General features: G+C 37.7%; 1 protein-coding gene across 1 annotated transcript in view; it reads right to left on the minus strand.

The window, feature by feature from the left end:
• Positions 1 to 568: 568 nt before the first annotated feature.
• Positions 569 to 20,616, minus strand: part of ACAT1 (acetyl-CoA acetyltransferase 1) — a 28,079-nt gene continuing 8,031 nt past the window's right edge. The window contains exons 2-12 of the mRNA XM_006053335.4: positions 13,622 to 13,669; positions 12,171 to 12,288; positions 11,803 to 11,898; positions 11,496 to 11,596; positions 7,999 to 8,142; positions 7,411 to 7,561; positions 6,350 to 6,445; positions 4,397 to 4,510; positions 3,495 to 3,559; positions 1,534 to 1,691; positions 569 to 1,028 (exon numbers count right to left, since the gene is read on the minus strand). Coding sequence (XP_006053397.2) covers positions 908 to 1,028; positions 1,534 to 1,691; positions 3,495 to 3,559; positions 4,397 to 4,510; positions 6,350 to 6,445; positions 7,411 to 7,561; positions 7,999 to 8,142; positions 11,496 to 11,596; positions 11,803 to 11,898; positions 12,171 to 12,288; positions 13,622 to 13,669 — 1,212 coding nt within the window. The 3' untranslated portion in view covers positions 569 to 907. The remainder of the gene's footprint in view (positions 1,029 to 1,533; positions 1,692 to 3,494; positions 3,560 to 4,396; positions 4,511 to 6,349; positions 6,446 to 7,410; positions 7,562 to 7,998; positions 8,143 to 11,495; positions 11,597 to 11,802; positions 11,899 to 12,170; positions 12,289 to 13,621; positions 13,670 to 20,616) is intronic.

Below are 20,616 nucleotides of genomic sequence, written 5' to 3' on the forward strand. Positions count from 1 at the left end.
AATTACTTGCCATGAGAGATCTGTAATACCACATTTCTGTCCCCTCAATCATCCACTATTGTCAGTATGAACTTGGACAGAAGCTTTCCCTTCTCTGAACTACAGCTGAGGTTGGTGTGCATAGACCCTGCCTACAATGTGTTGTGTTTTTTTTTTTTTTCTAGATAAGATGCAACTCAGGATACTTATGCTGCATTTTTTTTTTCTGCTTAAGAACAGGCATTGTAGCATCCTGAATATGACAATCTCTTCTCTTCATAAATCCATTCAGTTGAGCAATTTAGTTTCCACCTTCTTTCCCACTCTCTGTGCTGCTGTAGTAATGAAAACAAAATCCCTAACCTCACCCCCAACAAATTCTGAATGATGAGCTTATGAGAAATTGCACCCACTTCAGACCTGAGCACATGGGTTCCTCTTATTTCTAGCAACACTACACACAATGTCTTTGGCTTCTTGACTAACAACATAAGACATCCCTAGTTTGCACAGAATAATTACTCTCACTTTGAAGAGTCTATTAAATCTAAATTAGTGACAGGTAATATTCACTTAATCTTTAACAATCTTCAGAAATGTAAATTAAGATTTATTCTCTAACATGGAAGCTTCTACTTATAAGTCACTAACATAATCAATCATGCACAATGGTATTTCAAACAATATAGCTTTATAACAAAAATCTGTTCAACATTATAAAAAATGTAAAGAAGAAAAAACTTCTATAATCTCAAAAGGTTTTGGGATTTGATCTTTTTACCTTATTTTTTAAAAAGAGTTGAAAATAATCAAAATTTAAATAAATTGTTCCGATACAGGCAGACTCGATTATTTTGACAGAAGTCACCCTGATTACAGCAGGCCTTTCTAGCTACATAGGGTTGTCGCCTTAGACAACAGAAGTCGTCTACAGCTTTTGGATTAGCATGGCAGAAGCACCTCCTCCTCCGTTGCAAATACTGGCAAGACCATATTCTCCTTGCTTCAACGCATGAGCCAAATGGACGACAATTCTGGCTCCAGACATCCTAGGATTAAGAAAACATTTTGGTACTTTAATGGTTTATAGACTGTGTGAAAAACCAAATTAGCCATGATTTATAGCTGAATTTAACTACTTTAACTTGGAAGACTTGTTTCAAGAATGGTTACAGCTTTTTTTTTTTGCCACTCTGAGCAGCATGTGGGAGCTTGGCTTCCCAATTAGGAATTGAGCCCTACCCATGGCAGTGGAAGTGCAGAGTCTTAAACAGTGGACAGCCAAGGAAGCCCCACAAAAGCCCAAACATAATCTTGAATCTTAAATTATCTTCTTCAGCATAAAACAACATTAGTTTTCAAGCAACAGGTGTGACAGATCTCTGTGTTCAGAGGGGATCCTATCAGAAATGGTATTTGGCTTATGAAGGATGAGTAGGAAGAAAAAATGGTAAACCAAGAGTAACAGGCGTTATCACGAAGCAGTTTAAATTTAGAGAGAAATACAAAGATAGCCATTAACCTAGCTTTCTTTTTCTTTATGATTTTACCTACCCAATTGGATGTCCAAGAGAAACAGCTCCTCCGTTGATATTCACTTTTTGGGGATCAATCTCTAGCATTTTAATGTTTGCTAGTACGACCACACTAAAGGCTTCATTTACTTCCCACATAGTAATATCTTCTTTTTTCAAACCTGCATCTTTAAGAACCTAAATTAAAAAAAAAAAATAAAGATTATGTTCAGATAATTAAGTCAAAACCTACTTTATCTTCTCAAAATTCTGCAATTTTCATTTGTGTCTCCCCTGCTCCCAGCAATAGAAGTGTGGAATCTGACCACTGGATCACCAGGAAATTCCTTAATTTCTCATCTTTATTTGCATTATCATATTTCTATTTTGAAAAGAGAAAATGATTTTCTTAACCATTCCATGGATCTTGAACATTCCATGGAAAAGAACACAGAGTCTTTATTTGGGGGTCCATATTTGACATACACTCAAAGATCTACTTTACTGATTATATGTTCCTTAGTTCTAGGTTCTTTATCTGTCAAAGAAAGAGGTGTATTGTGTGTGTGTGTGTGTGTGTGTGTGTGTGTGTGTGTGTGTGTGTGTGTGTATGCTCATTCAGTCATGTCCAACTCTGCGAACCCATGGACTGTAGCCCACCAGACTTCTCTGTCCATAGGATTCTCCAGGCAGGAAAACTGGAGTGTGTTGCCATTTCCTACTCCAGGGGATCTTCCCAACCCAGGGATCAAACCTATGACTCTTGTGTCTCCTGAACTGGCAGGAGGATTCTTTACCACTGCACCACCTGTGAAGCCCTTATCTGTCAAAGAGTTACATTAATCTCTAATAATTCTTCATTGCATCCCCTAGAGTTTCTGCCTTATAAAAGGTGCCATTGGGTTATGTGGGGCACAGTTATTCAAAGCTATTGTGTCTTCACTGTGAATGATTTATTTAAAATATTATGATTTCTTTTTCTGATAGTTCCTCAGCTATTGCAGATGTTATCTTTATGCTTTTATCTTTATAAAATATTGCTAGAGCCCCTTATCTTTATAACTTTTTTGTTCTGAGCAACAAAAAAATTAACATGAAACTTTCCCTCCTCCTTGCTTTATTCTAACAGAAGGCTCAGGTAGTTTTCGAAGCTGTAGAGCTCAAACAGCTTCCCCTAGTTTCAACAACACGAGATAAAACATGTACCTAAGTGTAGCCACTTTTTTCACTCTCAGAATCTAGCTGAGAAATATTTATCACCCCTCCTTTCCAGTGTGATGCATTCACTTTCAGAAGCTGTATAACTGTGTTGTTTTCTGAGGTCTGCCACCTCTGGACAGAGCGTCATCACTCCCTGTTGTTCCTTATCCTTTGCTATCCTATTCCCCCCTTTTTTTTTTTTTTTTCTTTAAATCTGGATGTTGTTCTCTCTCAGGGTGTGGCCTTCTACTTCTGAAAAGGAATATTTGCTGCAGTTTTCTGAAATCCCTTAACCCCTAAACCAATACAACACTCTGTCTTTTCATGTGACCCCTTAGTAACTTCCCACAAAGACTCAAACTGACAATTTGGAGTAGAGTTCTTGCCATCTGTAGTTTTACTCTAACACCAGCTACCAGCAGTTCCCCTCTTAGAAGACTGCTCCTTCTAAATAATGAGTATCTGCTTTGAATTCTAGAACCCTGGACTCTCAACATTCCCCTTTCTCTGCCATACCAACTTTCCACTTTGTGGTTACCATTCTTGGTGTGTGAGTTCAGCATAAGGAATTCAATTATACAGTTTTTATCTGCTCCTCTGAAGATACAGTTTGTGTGTTGCTCTTTTACTTTTGTTGTTATCCTTGTTGCTTTCATTGTTTTCAGGAGAAGTGAGATTTGAAACTAAGCTACTGCTATGCTTTGGCTGATGAATAACATTTAAAATCTAAAACATGCAACCTTGGTATAAGCAAAACCAGAAATTGGCAGAATGAGATATGATCTGTTATTTTGTTCTCACCTTAGGAACAGCATATGCAGGTGCAAGTGGAAAATCAATAGGTTCTACAGCAGCATCAGCAAACGCTTTATATATATATATAAAAAAAAAAGGTCATTAAAATCTTTTTTACAAGTACCCAAAGCTATATCTAACAACTTATATAATATGCAAAAATTTAAGTTTCCTAACCTTTGTAAAATATTTAAATTTGTTTGTGCCTCTTCTAAGATTCTGTACTTTATAAAATTATACCAATCATCTAAGCCATTGATTTTCACACACAGGAAGTTAAGAGGGAATTGCCTCCCGGGACATTGGCATTAGCGAGAGATATTTTTGGTTGTTGCAACAGGTGGAATGCCACTTATTGTAGTATCTAGTGGGCAGAAGATGCTGCCAACTAGATGCTGTTAAAAATCCTACAATGCATAGAACACGCCCTACAACACAATTATTTGTTTTGCTGAGGTTAAGAAACCATGATCTAAACAAAACGGTATCTGTTTAACTCCTTATGAAGAAGGCAAGGCAGACTTTACAGCTACAAATATGCTTAAAGAGACTGAGGAAATGCTGAGACCACATAGTTAATAATAAATGCCAGTACTATTACATTTTTCATACTCCTAAGCTCATATTCTTTTTATTTTAACTGACAATGCCAGAGGAAAACATGTACCTTGTACTCTCCCACACATCATCCAGAAGAAAAAGATTTTTGAAAACTTTCTCATATAAATCAAATCATAACAAAAATATTAAAGGAGATTCTATCTCAATTAAAATGTGTACTAAATTATGTCAAAAAGTAAGACTTACAGATAAAAATCGGCAACTTCTATGTATTACTGAGAAAGAATCTCAATATCAAGAAGAGTTTACAGGGGTTTAAGAATAAACAAGGTCAGAACATTTTCTACCTGCTATTCTTGCCAGTGGTTTAACATTGAGCCTCTTAGCTGCATCTGCAGTCATCAGAACCACAGCAGCCGCGCCATCATTCAGTGTGCTGGCATTGGCAGCTGTCACTGTACCTGAAAGTATCAATGAGCGTGACATCAGAACATCCTTTCACACTGAATTCACTTGGGTCGATTTAACAAATTCCTACAGAATACTGACTGGGTTGCTGGATGCATGAAGATATGGATGGAGATAAGTCCTGCCCTCAGGAAACATATACATAACTAAACGTGTAAGTGTATATAACACAGTGAAAGTAAGTATGTCTTTTTATGTTAGTTTTTTGTGTTTATTCAAAGCTAGCTCAGAATGCATGCATAATGGCACTGGATGCTGCTGCTAAGTCGCTTCAGTCATGTCCGACTCTGTGCGACCCAATGGACGGCAGCTCACCAGGCTCCCCCGTCCCTGGGATTCTCCAGGCAAGAACACTGGAGCGGGTTGCCAGTTCCTTCTCCAATGCATGAAAGTGAAAAGTGAAAGTGAAGTTGCGCAGTCGTGTCCGACTCTCAGCGACCCCATGGACTGCAGCCTAACCAGGCTCCTCTGTCCATGGGATTTTCCAGGCAAGAGTACTGGAGTGGGGTGCCATTGCCTTGATTCTGGTTTATAATTCATCAAAGATAAGGGCCACTTCATGTTTTTCCTAACTCTACATCTTCCCTTAACCACAACAGAGCAGACGCTCATCCCATTTTGCAAATCAGTGTCAAAATCAGATATTTCTTCTCTACAATCACTTGAAGTTAAATGAATACTAAAAATCACTAAGCTATACATTTTAAACAGGAGAATTTTATGGTATACAAATTATATGTCAATTAAACTGTGTCCTTATAAATACCAATGAAGATACTACTATAGACTGCTGCCAAAATTATAAAAATATACTTTGGCAATATAATTTTTTTTTAGCCAAGCCATGAGACTTGTGGGATCTTATGTTTCTGACCAGGGACTGAACCCATGTCCCCGGCAGTGGAAGCACAGAGTCCTAACTACTGTACTGACAGAAAATTCCTTATAATATAAACTTGTAAGAAAATTCGTTACAATAATAAAGAAAAAAAAAAGACTGATCCACTCCTATAGCTTGCATTGAGAAATTCAGTCAGAAAAGGGGAAAGAAGTTACTTCAGATTATTATCACAGCTATATACAGCCAATTTTAAAAGCAGAAGTGACCTTTTCTCCTCGAAGGATTTAGAACCCTGGGACCCCATTTAGATAAACATTCAACATTTATTTATTGAGGACTAGAGATACAACAGTAAAAAGAGCTATCAGCTTAGTCCTCCAGAGGCTTATAGACATTTAACATAATATGTAAACTTGACTTTCATATCACAAAAAAACTTCAAGGTGAAATGCAAATGAAAAACTGAATTATATAGTCATTCTACAATCTGTTCCAGAGGCTATATATATTCAATATTAAAAGTATTAACTGTATATAAAATAGATAACTAATAACCTACTGTATAGCACAAGAAACTCTACTTAATACTCTGTAATGACTTAAATGGGAATAGAATCTAAAAATGAATATATATATATATATGTATAAAAAAACTGATTCACTTTGTTGTACAGCAAAAACTACTATGACACTGTAAATCAACTATACTCCAATAAAAAAATAATTTTAAAAAACTTCAAACATATACACAAGAAACCAAGTATTAATTATTAAACAATTTAAAATATACCTTGGATAAATAAATGTTTTGTTAATTTCATTTGAGCCTTATACACTGAAAATGTTAAATAACATCAAGATGTTTTCTAGAATTACTTTTTAAAAATCCTTAGGCAAAAGAAAAAAGAAAAAAAAAATCCTTAGGCAGCTCTACAACTAGATATGGTATACTGACTCTTTTTTTTCATATGCTTCATTTCTTAATACTAACCATTTTCTTTTTGGAAAACTGTCTTCAGCTTTGGAATTTTGCTAAAATCAACACGTTTATATTCTTCATCTTCTTTCACCACTACATCTGGTTTACCTAAAACAAAAATCTTTTAAATTAAGTCATCTTTGCAGTAAAGACAATAATTACCTGCTCAGTAAGAAACGGTGCAAAAGGTGCCTGATAGTCTCTGCTTCCCTTTGTGTGCCCGCATACCTTATACCATCCCAAGTAAATTCCACTCAAGAATCTACCATCTGTAATTTGTTAGTATCTTAAAGAAGAGTTTATTAAGTAGCTTGATGCAATTTAAATCTTCTATTCAGCCACATCCCACTGTCTTCTCCCTTGAGCTCATTCTATATCACAGACATTCTTCTAACCCCACGGGTAGATGTCCAATGTAGACGCAGGCTGGGTAAGTTTGGTTAAGTTTGGGTCTTCCATCATTCTTATCACAGTAATTATTTCTAGAATGGAAATGTAACCTAAACCAAGTTAATGTGTCTATACTGTGGATTTATTCTGCTGCATTTGGTGAGAAGGTATCTTTCCTCTGTGACTGAGAGCCCTACAGATGGACTCTGGAGATGGAGGCAGCAGTGGAGGAAGCTGAGAGCACAAAAGCAGCACTGAGAAGCCAAGACAGCATGTCCTGATGGTGCTGCCCATTCTCTTCCAATCCCTGAGGTTCCCGGTGCTGACTGGTTGCTGCCATACATCTTTCAGTTCTGGGATAAACACCCAACTAGCCTTCTAGTAAATACCCCCTTTTTACTTCATGTGTTCAACAGTCTATCAGTTATATTAGAAAGAGTTCTAATAAATATATTTCTCAAAAAAATATGCATAGTGGAATTTGCAACTGAGTTGGAATCAGATATAAAATTGGGTTTAATTATCTCTGAACTAGCAACATTTCCCTTTACTAATTTAGCAGCAGTGTCAGTGTTTTCAGTTGAAATTTAAAAAGTACCAATTTAAAACTTAAACATAAAAAGTTTAGCAACATGTAAAGTCTATTAAAAATTACAATCTATTTTGGAACATAATCCTTCAACCTTTTACTGTAATTGTGACAGGAACAACTTCATTTCCAAATCTTCCAGCTGCCCATGCTGCTTTACTTCTGGTATAGGAATTCAGAGCGTAAGTATCCTGTTCCTCTCGTGTAATATTCAGCTTCTTTGCAGTATTTTCAGCACAGTTGCCCTGATAAAAGTTGGAATTTTTAAAGAATCTAAGTAACTCTGCAAAACTTATAAAACATTTGTTTTTTATAACATAAAACAGTGGTTAGCAGTTAAATTTAGTTCTTAAAATATACTTCTTTCTGTACTCAGTAACTCTCTCACTCACATCTCAGCTACTTGAATTAGCCCAGAAGTTGCTATTTTGAGGAGAAATAATTAAACAGTTATGGTATCCATTATTAGAAGTCAGAAAATGCACTATGTCAGTGTGGGGCAATTTATTAAAAAATTGAGCCAAACTGATATAATAAGCATAGAAAAACATTTTTCTAAAATGAATGGCTAAATCAACATTTATATCCTTCAGTTTCTGAAAAACAAACAAACAAACAAACATTTTTTAACCAAGCAGTATTACGTATAGATGGCATTTCTCCACTAAAAAGCAATAATTACCATATGAATTTTATTGTAGACATCAGTTAGTCCATCTTTTACAATCAAATCTTCAAGCTGTACCCCACCATACGGTGTTGCTCCTCTGTTCATTACATAGGGGACATTGGACATGCTCTCCATGCCACCTGCCACCATCACGTCCTGCTCAGCAACACATAAAAACCCAGGGTTAATTCAAATGGTACCACTGACTTTTGTCAACCATAGTTAGGAACATCAACCCTCCACACTTGATAATTTGGGTGCAACTTCACAGTTGGCCCTTCTTATCCACGGTTCTAGATCCACAGACTCAACTGCAGTACGTATTTATTGAAAAAAAGTTGTGCATTAAGTGGACCCAGACACTTCAAATCTACGTTCATGGATCAACTGTAGTTGCAAATCCATTACACCCTTTACACAGCAACAATAGGATTCTACACGAACTTTATGAAACATCGCTATACAGTCAATATAAGAAGTACCCTCTTGACGCTGGTAAAAGGAAATGCTCTGAAATGTGTAATGATAATTAAGATCAGAATCAGACAGTAATACGAATCTTTAATGTAAAACCAGCTTCTGAAATTCTTCTAAATCCTTCATTTCACTGACACTGCCAAAAATATAATCTCAGTTCTCAGAAATAATCCTACTTCCTTGATTGTGATCCTCCTCATCAACTCTTTCCAAACAGCTATAATAACTTTCTAACTTGGTCATCTGACAGAAAGCCTTTCCTTGCATCCAAGTGTCATCTACACTCATCTGAGTCATTCTGGCTAGACTAAGTCTGGTCATTCCACTCTGTAAAGGACTCCCCAGCATAGTATATAAGACTCTTTACAATCTGACTTTTCACTCCCTTTCCAGTCTCATGCCTGGACCTACACGAGTGGAGGTCATACAGAATTGTTTAAAGGTCTTCAAACAGACTTCTCTGGTGGTCCAGCAGTTAAGACTCTGCACTTCCACAGTAGGGAGAATGGGTTCAATCCCTGGTTGTGGAAATAAGATCTCACATGCCGTAAGGCCAAGAAGGAAAAAAAAAAAAAAAAAAAACAAGGTCTTCAAAGATACCATGCTAATTCACACATTTCTGCACTTCTGACCTATTCACCAACAAGAAAAACACTGTTATTTCCTTTAAAACTAATGAAGACACAGACCCTTCAACCCAACAAATCGGTTGTCAGCCACTTTCCCTGACTACCTTCTTCTATCCCTTTTTTTTCCCCCTATCCGTTTTTGAAACAGTCTCCCTTCCTTCTGTCGTGGTCCCCAATTACTGTGTATTCCTCTTATTAATAATATTACACAGTATTGTAGCTATATTTATATGTCAAACCTTTTCACTAAACTAGTGAGGCCTTTCTGGCTCCTCTGAGGCCAGAAACTTTGTCATATCTATTTTTATGTAGCTAGTGCCTGGCATACATAGAAGTTTAGTAAATATTAATCAACTAACCTGTAATTACAGATCAACAAGAGAAAATTCATTTGCATTACAAAGGCTAATTTGAAACAAAGTTTAATATAAAAGATTAATGTAAACATAAAATTAAAACTAACGTTATATTCTCACAATCTTTAATCAGGAATAAAGACAAACAGAAATTCCGTACCAAAGAAACCTAAATATTTTGCCTATTTTGAAATATGGAGAGTCTCAAATAGTTCTCATATAAGTTTTATTCTGTTATCCTGAAATACTGAGTATTTCCTGGGGATGATGAAAGTAAGTGACGGAAATCATTATCAGTTCTACAGTATTAAATAAAATTGATCATTAGATAATATTCAAAATAAGGCAATTCCTAATGTTCCTCTAAGTCAGATAATTTTAAAAATACAGATATGAATCAAGAATATTAACTAAAAGCATTTGCTAGAGAACCACAAAAGAATCAACTGAGACAAAATTATCCTTGTCATTCAGTTTTCAAACACCTAACAATCTCATGACCATTTTCACCCACTGGTTTGACTAGGGTTTGGTTTGGTAATGCCTGATGTCAGTGTTACCTTATGTATAAGCAAACAAGCTCTCACAATCTTTGGACAATATGTAACTGGTATAACTTTTTTATGGGAAGTATTTGCAAATATCCAAATTTTTAAATCTGTGACTCTGAAATTCTCCTCTTAGGAATTTTTCCAAAAGAAAGACCTACACATGATAAGATTTTTTAAAATGTTTTATTCACCTGTCTCCAGTGAATGTCCACATGTAATTCCTCAGCTGATGACAGGCAATGCTAGGATTTGAAATTAGTCTGGCTCCAGACTTTCTGTTCTTAACCACTACATTATAATGTTTAGTATAGTGAATTAAGAGTTGATTTAAGTATTTATAAGTACACAAAGATACACGCATAGGGGTACTCTCTGGAGCATTATTTAAAACAGAGAAGAACTGGAGACAACCTAGATATCCATTCAGTAAGGACCCCCAGAATATATTATACTTGTTCAGTTCAGTAGAATACTATCTCAGGTGCTAATAAAGAAAGATCTCCAAGATACTACATGAGGCACAGAATCTAAGCAACTTGCCCAAAGTTTCTCTGCTCTTAGGTGGCAGAATATACAAGAAAGTGATGAATAAATTAGACACTTAAAGCAGGGTAAGAAGAAAGATTTTTCATTTTATAATTTTCTATACCGTTTCAGTTTTTAGCATACATATCAGGTATCACTCTTTTTTTTCCCCCCTCTGCCTTGCCTTACAACTGGAAACAAAGCAAGGGACGAGTAATAGCAAGGGTATGCAAAACTGTGATTGTTATATATATATAAGAAATGATCTGCAGACACCTCACAACTGGTTTTATCTTGGTGGATTATGCCCTGATAGGCCAGAACGCACTGCACAGGGACAGGGACACCTGTTTTCTAATTTAAGCCCTGTAACTATGTTTGTCGTCATCTCAACCTCTTTCTTCAACTGAAAAACAGGCTTGGATCTGATAAACTCTTAGTTCTATGAGTCTAGGTCTAGTCTCCTGACGCAACATACTATTTGCTGAGCAGCCCTATCTCTTGCCCAGTCTCAAACAAAATCAAAATCATCAAGGCCAATAGAAAGCTGCACAATTTTACAGCCAAACCTGGACGCGAGGCATTACAAATCGGTCATCAATTCTGGGCTCAATCAATGATCTGATCCCCAGGGTAAGCACCTTATTCTCATTTATAATGAAAGCCCTTCTCAATCTAGCAAATACAACATTTATGATGTCTTAAATCCCCCAGAATCTCTAAGTGAAAGGGGGCACTAAAACATCCTAGCTGGAAACTACTTTCAATACGAGACACTTCAGCTATCATTCTAACCTCTACTTCAAATGGAACTGGCAAATCCAAACACTCCTCAGTGTCTGAAACAACACAGCAACTGCACTTACGAGAAAGACTTTCACCTCTAAAGTATGAATATGTTTAGGTTTTTAGTGTTTTCTTAGCACTGCATATTATTTTAATTATAAAGTGGAAAAGAAGGTATTTCTTACCTGATGTCCACACATAAGATTCTGAGAGGCCATCATGATGGCTTTCATTCCTGAGGCACAAACTTTGTTTACAGTGGTACATGGAGTAGAAATAGGTAAGCCTAAAACCAATATAAATCATACTTTTGAAAAACAGATTCTTTTCAAATACAACTGTGATAAAAATAGAGCATGTTAAACCGTAATCTGAAACATTTCTTTGGCGAATATAAGTCTATTATGCATTTATAGTCTATTTAAGCTGAAATGACCTCCATTTCGTCATGTCAAACATTCAAGTATAAACGCAAAAATGTATTCCTAGTACCTGCTCCCAGCACTGCTTGCCTTGTAGGGGCCTGTCCTTCACCTCCTTGTAGAACATTGCCCACGTATGCTTCTTTCACTTCTTCTTTTGGAATCCCTTTTTTTAAAAAGCAAGAAACATTTCCATATTTTATTCAACTCAATAATTAGTAATTACCTAGTAAAGTACATGACATTATATAGCAGGAATGGTTTTTGTCAGTTTTGAGTTTTATTACTAACACTGCAGTCCAAGGACTTCTTTTCAAGAGAATTCAAAATGCATTCATTAATTCATTTCTAAGTGTTATGTATATAGTAAGTGCAAAATAAACATTTGCTCCAATGAATCACTATCCTCTCAACACAAAAAGTAAAGCAACTACTGACCTGCCTTTTCAATGGCTCCCTGAATTGCAATGGAACCAAGTTTAGTGGCTGGCAGAGAGGAAAGACTGCCTAGAAAGGATCCAATGGGTGTTCTTGTAGCACTTACTATGACCACTTCCTGGCAAGACAGAAGATGGTAAAAATTATTACAGTTAAATATTTTATCAAAATCATCTTTCATAAATAAACATGATTCATAGACATATTATTCAAGAAACAGACTTTTATGAATGTCTAATTATTCATCAAAGATGAAAATAATCTCAGCATTTGAACAGCACTAAAACCAGTATAATGCTAGTACTTTATGACTTAAAACCTAATAGAAAACTAAGACAAACCAGTACTAAAATAGGCATAGACCAGAAGCATAAGTTTCAATTCTATTACTTAGTCAAAATTTAAGAAATGAATACTTTACCCTTGTGAACTGTGTAATAAACAATCCTAATTAATGGGCTTCCTCACTGAAAGGAAACTCGAGGCTAGGAATTAAGAACCTGCATGCTAGTAGGGGCAACACCGCTTAACTGGGACACAGCCAGAGCCATGATTTCTTTGTATTTTATTTGTGACTTGGCTGCACTGGGTCTTTGCTGCTGCACACAGGCCTGCTCTAACTGCGGTGAATGGGGGATACCCTCGGGTTGCAGGGCTGGGTTTCCCACTGCAGTGGCTTCTCGTTGCAGAACACGCACTCTAGCGCATGCGAGCTTCAGTAGTTCTGGCACATGGGCTGACTTGCCCCACGGCATGTGGAATCTTCCCAGACCAGGGATCGAACCCTTGTCCCCTGCATTGGCAGGTGCATTCTTAACCAGTGGACCACCAGGGAAGTCTCACAGGCATAACTTCTTAAACTATTAATAAAACAACATAAAATTGAAGAAAAAATAGATAAAAGCTCTCTTAAACACTGCAAAACACTATTTTAACAATTCTCTCCTTACACTTGCTTTCTACTTTCTCTTAAATACATACATACATACATAATTTATCATATATAATAAGAGAACCATTTCCTACATTCTGGTTGGAGGTTATTACTGTCTTTTTAGGAATCCTTATGAAACAAAGAGAGGACCCTTCAGAAAGTATTAGGTGACCAAGTAATGGTTCTTCTTGTCTAATCTCCAGCTCATTCAGCATCTTTCTTCTAGTATCTTCCATGTGGCCTCTGCAATGTACCAGTACAATATACTAGGGGTCCCCGAGAGTAAAGGAAGAACACTGCCTAATTTTAGAGAAGGCTGTTTACAGTAGACAGTGATCGGGGAAGAAGTAGAAATTATGCAGGGCACTAGATCTAAAAAATTTTATGGTAATAAGGGAGTTTGACTTACTATTTCAGTAATTAACTATCAAGTTGACACTCACCTATACATGCAGTAAGAATATGCAGTTTTTAATTGACTACATTTCCTTTAAAGCACATTTAAATTTATACTTACATTCAAAGTGGGTTTTGATACATAACTTCGCTCCGCATACCTTATTTCCTGTAATATAAATATCTGTTATGATGTAAAAAGTATTAATCTATATCACTTTATATTACTCAGCAATGGGATTATAGTAATTTCTTTTTTATGCATTATACCTTTATTTCTAAATTTTCCAGTTAGCATATATTACTGTTGAAATTTAAATATTACTACTTTTGCAATACTCTTACCTGATTAACTATTCATTGGAAATGTATGTTTTAACTTCAGATAATTTTATCATATTAAAGTTTCTAATCCTTTAAGTATAAACTTTATAAAATGTAATTTTAAATTAAATCTGAGTTCTAAATTAAGTAAGCCCAAATTGGGCTGCTGCTTATATAACCTACTTATACTAAAAGATTTGAGCACATTATCTGTGACCGAACTTTGAATTAAGTTTCTACTTGTAGTAAACATGCCAGTCATTGTCTTTCCAACTACACCCTTTACTCAGAGAGTCTGGGAGGGACAGCCCTAAGTACCTACAGGGTGATTCCCATCCTCCTCCCACTGGCCAGAGCTGATGGACCAAAAACGGAATGAACTACGCCCCATTTCAAAAATGGAATGAACTAAGCTAGCACTCTGAGAAACCTGATCATCTGGAGGATGGGCACTGGAAGTGAAAGGGCCAAGGGGCTAGAGTTAGTTAGCAATGCCACGTAAAAGCAGAGGTTATAGTAAAGAGAAAAGCCATGAGTAACCAGAGAAGCAAGGAAATGTAACATATACACTCAGAAAGGAAGGAAAGACCATGGCATATTATAAGAGACAAAACAAGGCAACCTAGTTAATGATTTTCTAGATAGGCTTCCACACCAAGGCCAGCTTCACTTTATTTCCTAATTTTGGATGTCCAAGAGCTTACCTAGCGTATATCTTCAAATAAGCCACTTTCTACTTAGCTAGTGGGGATATTTTTCCTTGCAATCAAAGAGCCTTTTCTAAACCACTTTAAAGTTTCTGGTTCTCTTTAACTAAGTTCCCTGGGCCTCTCCACTTTGCCCAGGATCCCATTTCAGTTGCTCTTTCAAAGGTGCCATTCTTCAGTTAACCATTCCCTCTTCCATCATTCATCCCCTTTACTCCTCAACTATTCTTCAAGCACAGCAATAGTCTCTGGCTCCTCCCAACTAAAAGAATTAAAGACAAACAAACTTCTCTTAACCCAGAGTTCCACTGAGCGTTCACCCCATTTCTTAGCTCCTCCATACAAGAGAAGTTTTTTAAGTTATCTAGAATTTGTCTCCTGTCATCACCTCCTATTTACTATTCAACCCACTCAATCTGGCTTTTATCTATCCTACTGTTGGCGTTGAGCAAGATTAACAATATCTGGATAGCAAAATCCAACCTGGGACTCACTTTTCTTTCTTGGGAAACACCCACAGTGATTAAGAGCCTGGGTTTACCAGCTAAGTTTTCCCTTTTTTTTTTTTAATTGGTAGAAAATTACTTAAAGATATGTGTTGGTTACTGTCATATAACCATGCAAATCTGTCACAATGACATATATATGAGTGAGTCTCTTGAGTCTCCCTCACTTCAGTCACTCAGTTATGTCTGACTCTTTGCGACCCCACGGACTATAGCACACCAGGCTTCCCTGTCCATCACTAACTCCTGGAACTTGCTCAAACTCATGTCCATCGAGTCGGTGATGCCATGTAATCATCTCATCCTCTGTCGTCCCCTTCTCCTCCTACCTTCAACCTTTTCCAGCGTCAGAGTCTTTTCCAATTAGTTAGTTCTTCACTTCAGGTGGCCAAAGTAATGAAGTTTTAGCTTCAGGATCAGTCTTTCCAATGAATATTCAGGACTGATCTCCTTTAGGGTGGACTGGTTGGATCTCCTTGCAGTCCAAGGGACTCTCAAGAGTCTTCTCCAACATCACAGCTCAAAAGCATCAATTATTCAATGTTCAGCCGTCTTTGTGCTCCCAACTCTAACATCCATACATGACTACTGGAAAAACTGTAGCTTTGACTAGACAGAATCTTTGTCAGCAAAGTAATGTCTCTGCTTTTTAATATGCTGGCTAGATTTGTCATAGCTTTTCTTCCAAGGAGCAAGAGTGTTTTAGTTTCATGGCTGCAGTCACCATCTGCAGTGATTTTAGAGCCCCAAAAAATAAAGTCTGTGACTGTTTCCATTGTTTCCCCATCTATTTGCCATGAAGTGATGGGACAGGATGCCATGATCTTAGTTTTTTGAATGTTGAGCTTTAAGCCAGCTTTTTCACTCTTCTCTTTCACTTTCATCAAGAGGCTCTTCAGTTCCTCTTCACTTTCTGCCATAAGGGTGGTGCCATCTGCCGATCTGAGGTTATTGATATTTCTCCCGGCAATCTTGATTCCAGCTTGTGCTTCATCCAGCCCGACATTTCACATGATGTACTCTACATATAAGTTAAAAGAGCAGGGTGACAATATACAGCCTTGACGTACTCCTTTCCCAATTTGGAACCAGTCCATTGTTCCATGTCCAGTTCTAACTGTTGCTTCTTGACCTGCATACAGATTTCTCAGGAGACAGGTAAGGTGGTCTGGTATTTCCATCTCTTGAAGAATTTTCTACAGTTTGTTGTGATCTACACAATCAAAGGCTTTGGCATAACCAATAAAGCAGAAGTAGATGTATTTCTGGAATTCTCTTGCTTTTTCTATGATCCAATGGATGTTGGCAATTTGATCTCTGGTTCCTCTCCTTTTCTATATCCAGCTTGAACATCTGGAATTTTTCAGTTCACATACTGTTGAAGTCTATCTTGGATAATTTTGAGCATGACTTTGCTATCATGTGAGATGAGTGCAATTGTGCTGTAGTTTTAACTTTCTTTGGCATTCCCCTTCTTTGGGACTGGAATGAAAACTGACCTTCTCCAGTCCTGTGGCCACTGCTAAGTTTTCCAAATTTGCTGCCACATTAAGTGCAGCACTTTAACAGCATCATCTTTTAGGATTTGAAATAGCTCAGCTGGAATTCCATCATTTCCATTAGCTTTGTTCGTAGTGATGCTCCCTCCCTTGAGTCTCCCTCCCCTCCCCTTATCCCATCCTTTGACAAACTGAGAAACTGAGTATTCTTGAGTGTTAACCTTGGTTTTCTAAAATACTCTGCACAAGTAGTTGTGAGAATGAAATGAGCTAATATGTATAAACCATTACCCAAACCCTTTTTCTTGGCTTCCATCTTAACACAATCTTGTGGTCCACCTCTTATTTCTCTAGTTATTTTTCTCAGCCTCCCTATCATTCCCTTTCCTACCTCTAACTGCTGGAATGTCCCAGGGCTTTGTTCCAGGCCCCTTTTCATTTTCAAACTTCACTGTCTCCATAATCATATCTAGCCCCACGGCTTTAAACAGCAATTATGTCCTGATGATTTCCAAATTTCTATCTCTAGTCCTGACTACTCAATTGACCTCCAGACTCATATATCCAAGTGCCAACTTGATTAGCCTGATTTTACTGTGCAGCACATGGCTCTCAATTGCCACGCTAGAACACTAGTTTCTTTCCAGTATTTCCCACCTGAGGACATCACATCACAATCTGCCCAGGAGCTAAGCCAAAAACCTAAGGACTCACCCTCCATCTGTGCCTAATACTCAGAGATATTCTATCACAGGTACTGTCAATACTGTGTCTAAAATATACCTAAACTCTTCCGCTTTACTTCATCTGCACAGCCACCATTTCTTGCCACTGTAACAGCCTCTACTTCATTTCCTGCATCCCCAATTTCCCTTCTTCAGTGCATCTAGTTTTTAAAACGTAAATCAGGGAGTTTCCTAGAGGTCCAATGGTTAGAACTTGGCACTTTCACTGCTGTGGCTCAGGTTCAATCCTTGATCAGGGAATTGAGATCCCAAGGGAACTACCATCCCATAAGCTGCATGGTACGGACCAAAAAGCAAAATCAACACACACACACACACACGTGCATGCAAATCATAAATCAGATTGTATCATTCTCCTGGTTAAAATCCTGTGATAGCTTTCCACTGCCCTTGGAATGATATCCAAAGTTTATCCCTTACTCTACAAATTCCTGGCTCTTGGAACTGGAGCTCCTGATGACCTGGATGGTATGATCTGGCTCCTGACTTTCTTTCCATCCATACCACTCTTATTCTGTGCCAGCCACACCAGCCTCCTCTTTGTTCTGAACCCATTTCCACCTCAAGCTCTTTACATTGTGTCTCTACCACTTAACAATACTTCTCCAGCTTGCCTTGCCTGGTTCATTTTTGTTCTTCAGGATTCGGCTCAAACAACACAACCACACAGTACCTCTCCCTGACTACTTTTAAGTCAGCTTCTATTTCAACATGATTATTTCCTCAAAAGCACTTCTCATACTGTGTAAATACAAGGTGTACATATTTATTTTCTCTCCACATAATACAAGAATCCTCTCTTCTGCCTTCCTGGCTCACTGTTATATCCTTGTCAGTTGGCATAATGCCTAGGGCTCATTAAGTATCCCAGGAATGGCAAAATTACAGTAGGATCAAGACACATGATGAATGAACATGGCCGCTTAAATTTTATTTGCATGTCACAATCATCTTTCAAGGACAGCTCATCTGCTCCAAGCACTCTAGAGACCACCCCTGACAATGCAGGCAGGCACTTCAACCTTAGCTTCTGCAGCACGCCTAAGCATGCTCTATTTTCCCGAAACATATAATTCCCTCACTAGCCTAACTGTCTCCCTATCAGCCTGTGAGTTTCAAGAAGAGACTAATTTTATTTTTTTATCCCAATGATGACAAGAAACACTTTTAACAAATAAACAAAGTCTGGTCTTACTAGCACCGCTGAAAACCATTTCAGGTAGGGTAAGTACATTTTGAAGTCAACAAAATGGGATAATAAGTTACAGAATGAGGGCCTGTTTCACATAGGATGTTCAGAAAAGGGCTCTCTGGAGGTGTCACTGGAGCTGAGAAATTGAATATTAAGAGAATCGGCCTGGGAAAAGTCTAGGAAAAGAGCATCTGAGGCATTAGGAAGAACTAGGACAAAGGCCTTGAATTAGGAACAAACTTGACACATGCTAAGTAGAAAAAGGGGACTAGTGTAGTGGGAGCCACATACTCAAGAGAACACACAGTCTGGCTGAGACTAAAGAAGCAAGCAGTGACCAAACAGGGCCTGAGAAGGAGTCTGGACTCTAGTCTGTATAACAAGAAGCCACTGAAGGCTTTACTATTATAAAAAGACCACTCTGGCTGAACTGTACAGAATGACTGTAGGAGCAGGAGTAAAAAGGGAAAGGAGACTGGGCAACAGCTCATGTGGCAAATGCTAGGGAGGTCACAAGTGGGGTGGATACAAACAAATGGATATGGAGCATGTTTTATATACAGAACAAGCTAATGGGTGGGTATCATTATTCTTATTTTACAGGTAAAGAAACTTAAGCACTGGCAGGTCAAGTAACCTGCCCAGAGTCACAGAGCCAACAAGGTGCAGACATGGGATTTCAAACCCAAGCAGTATCACCCTATTATGGATATATATGGTTTACATATACATACATATGATAAAACATGGTCCACTGCAAAGGGAATGGCAAACCACGACAGCATTCTTGCCTTGAGAACCCCATGAACCGTATGAAAAGGCAAAAAGATAGGACACTGAAAGATGAACTCCCCAGGTCAGTAGGTGTCCAATATGCTACTGGAAAAGAGCAGAAATAGCCCCAGAAAGAATGAAGAGGCTGAGCCAAAGCAGAAACAACACCCAGTTGTGGATGTGTCTAATGGTGAAAGTAAAGTGTGATGCTATAAAAACAATATTGCATCGGAACCTGGAATGCTGGGCCCATGAATCAGTGTAAATTGGAAGTGGTCAAACAGGAGATGGCAACAGTGAACATCGACATTTTAGGAATCAGTGAACTAAAATGGACCAGAACGGGGAATTTAATTTAGATGACCATTATATCTACTACTGTGGGCAAGAATCCACTAGAAGAAATGGAGTAGCTCTCAACAAGAGTCATAAATGCAGTATTTGGGTGCAATCTCAAATATGACAGAACCATCTCTTCAATATCACAGTAATCCAGGTCTATGCCCCAACCACTAATGCTGAAGAAGCTGAAGGTCTTCCACGAAAACCTACAAGGTTTTCTAGAAATAACAACAGCAAAAAAAGATGTCCTTTTCATCATAGGGGACTGGATACAAAAGTACGAAGTCAAAAGATATCTAAGGTAACAGGCAAATTTGGTCTTGGAGTACAAAATGAAGTAGGGCAAAGGCTAACAGAGTGTTGCCAAGAGAATGTTCTGGTCATAGCAAACACCCTCTTCCAACAACACAAGAGCAGACTCTATACATGGACATCACCAGATGGCCAGTACCAAATTCAGATTGATTATATTCTTTGTAGTTGAAGATGGAGAAGCTCTATACAGTCAGCAAATACAAGACTGGGAGCTTGACTGTGGCTCAGATCATGAACTCCTTATTGCAAAATTCAGATTTAAATTGAAGAAAGTAGGGAAAACCACTAGGTCATTAAGGTCTGACCTAAATCAAATCCCTTATGATTATACAGCGGAAGGGACAAATAGATTCAAGGGATTAGATCTGATAGACAGAGTGCCTGAAGAACTATGGACAAGGTTCCCGACACTGTACAAGAGGCAGTGATCAAAACCCACCCCAAAAAAAGAAATGCAAAAAGGCAAAATAGTTGTCTGAGGAGGCTTTACAAATAGCTGAGAAAAAAAGAGAAGTGAAAGGAAACGTAGAAAAGTAAAGATATATCCACCTGATTGCAGAGTTCCAAAGAATAGCAAGGAGAGACAAGTAAGCATTCCTAAGTGAACAATGCAAAGAAATAGAAGGAAACAATAGAATGGGAAAGACCAGAGATCTCGTCAAGAAAATTAGAGATACCAAGAAAAAATTTTATGCAAAGATGGGCACATAG

The sequence above is a fragment of the Bubalus bubalis genome, chromosome 16 (assembly GCF_019923935.1).
Source record: "Bubalus bubalis isolate 160015118507 breed Murrah chromosome 16, NDDB_SH_1, whole genome shotgun sequence".
In the NCBI taxonomy this organism is placed as follows: Eukaryota; Metazoa; Chordata; class Mammalia; order Artiodactyla; family Bovidae; genus Bubalus; species Bubalus bubalis.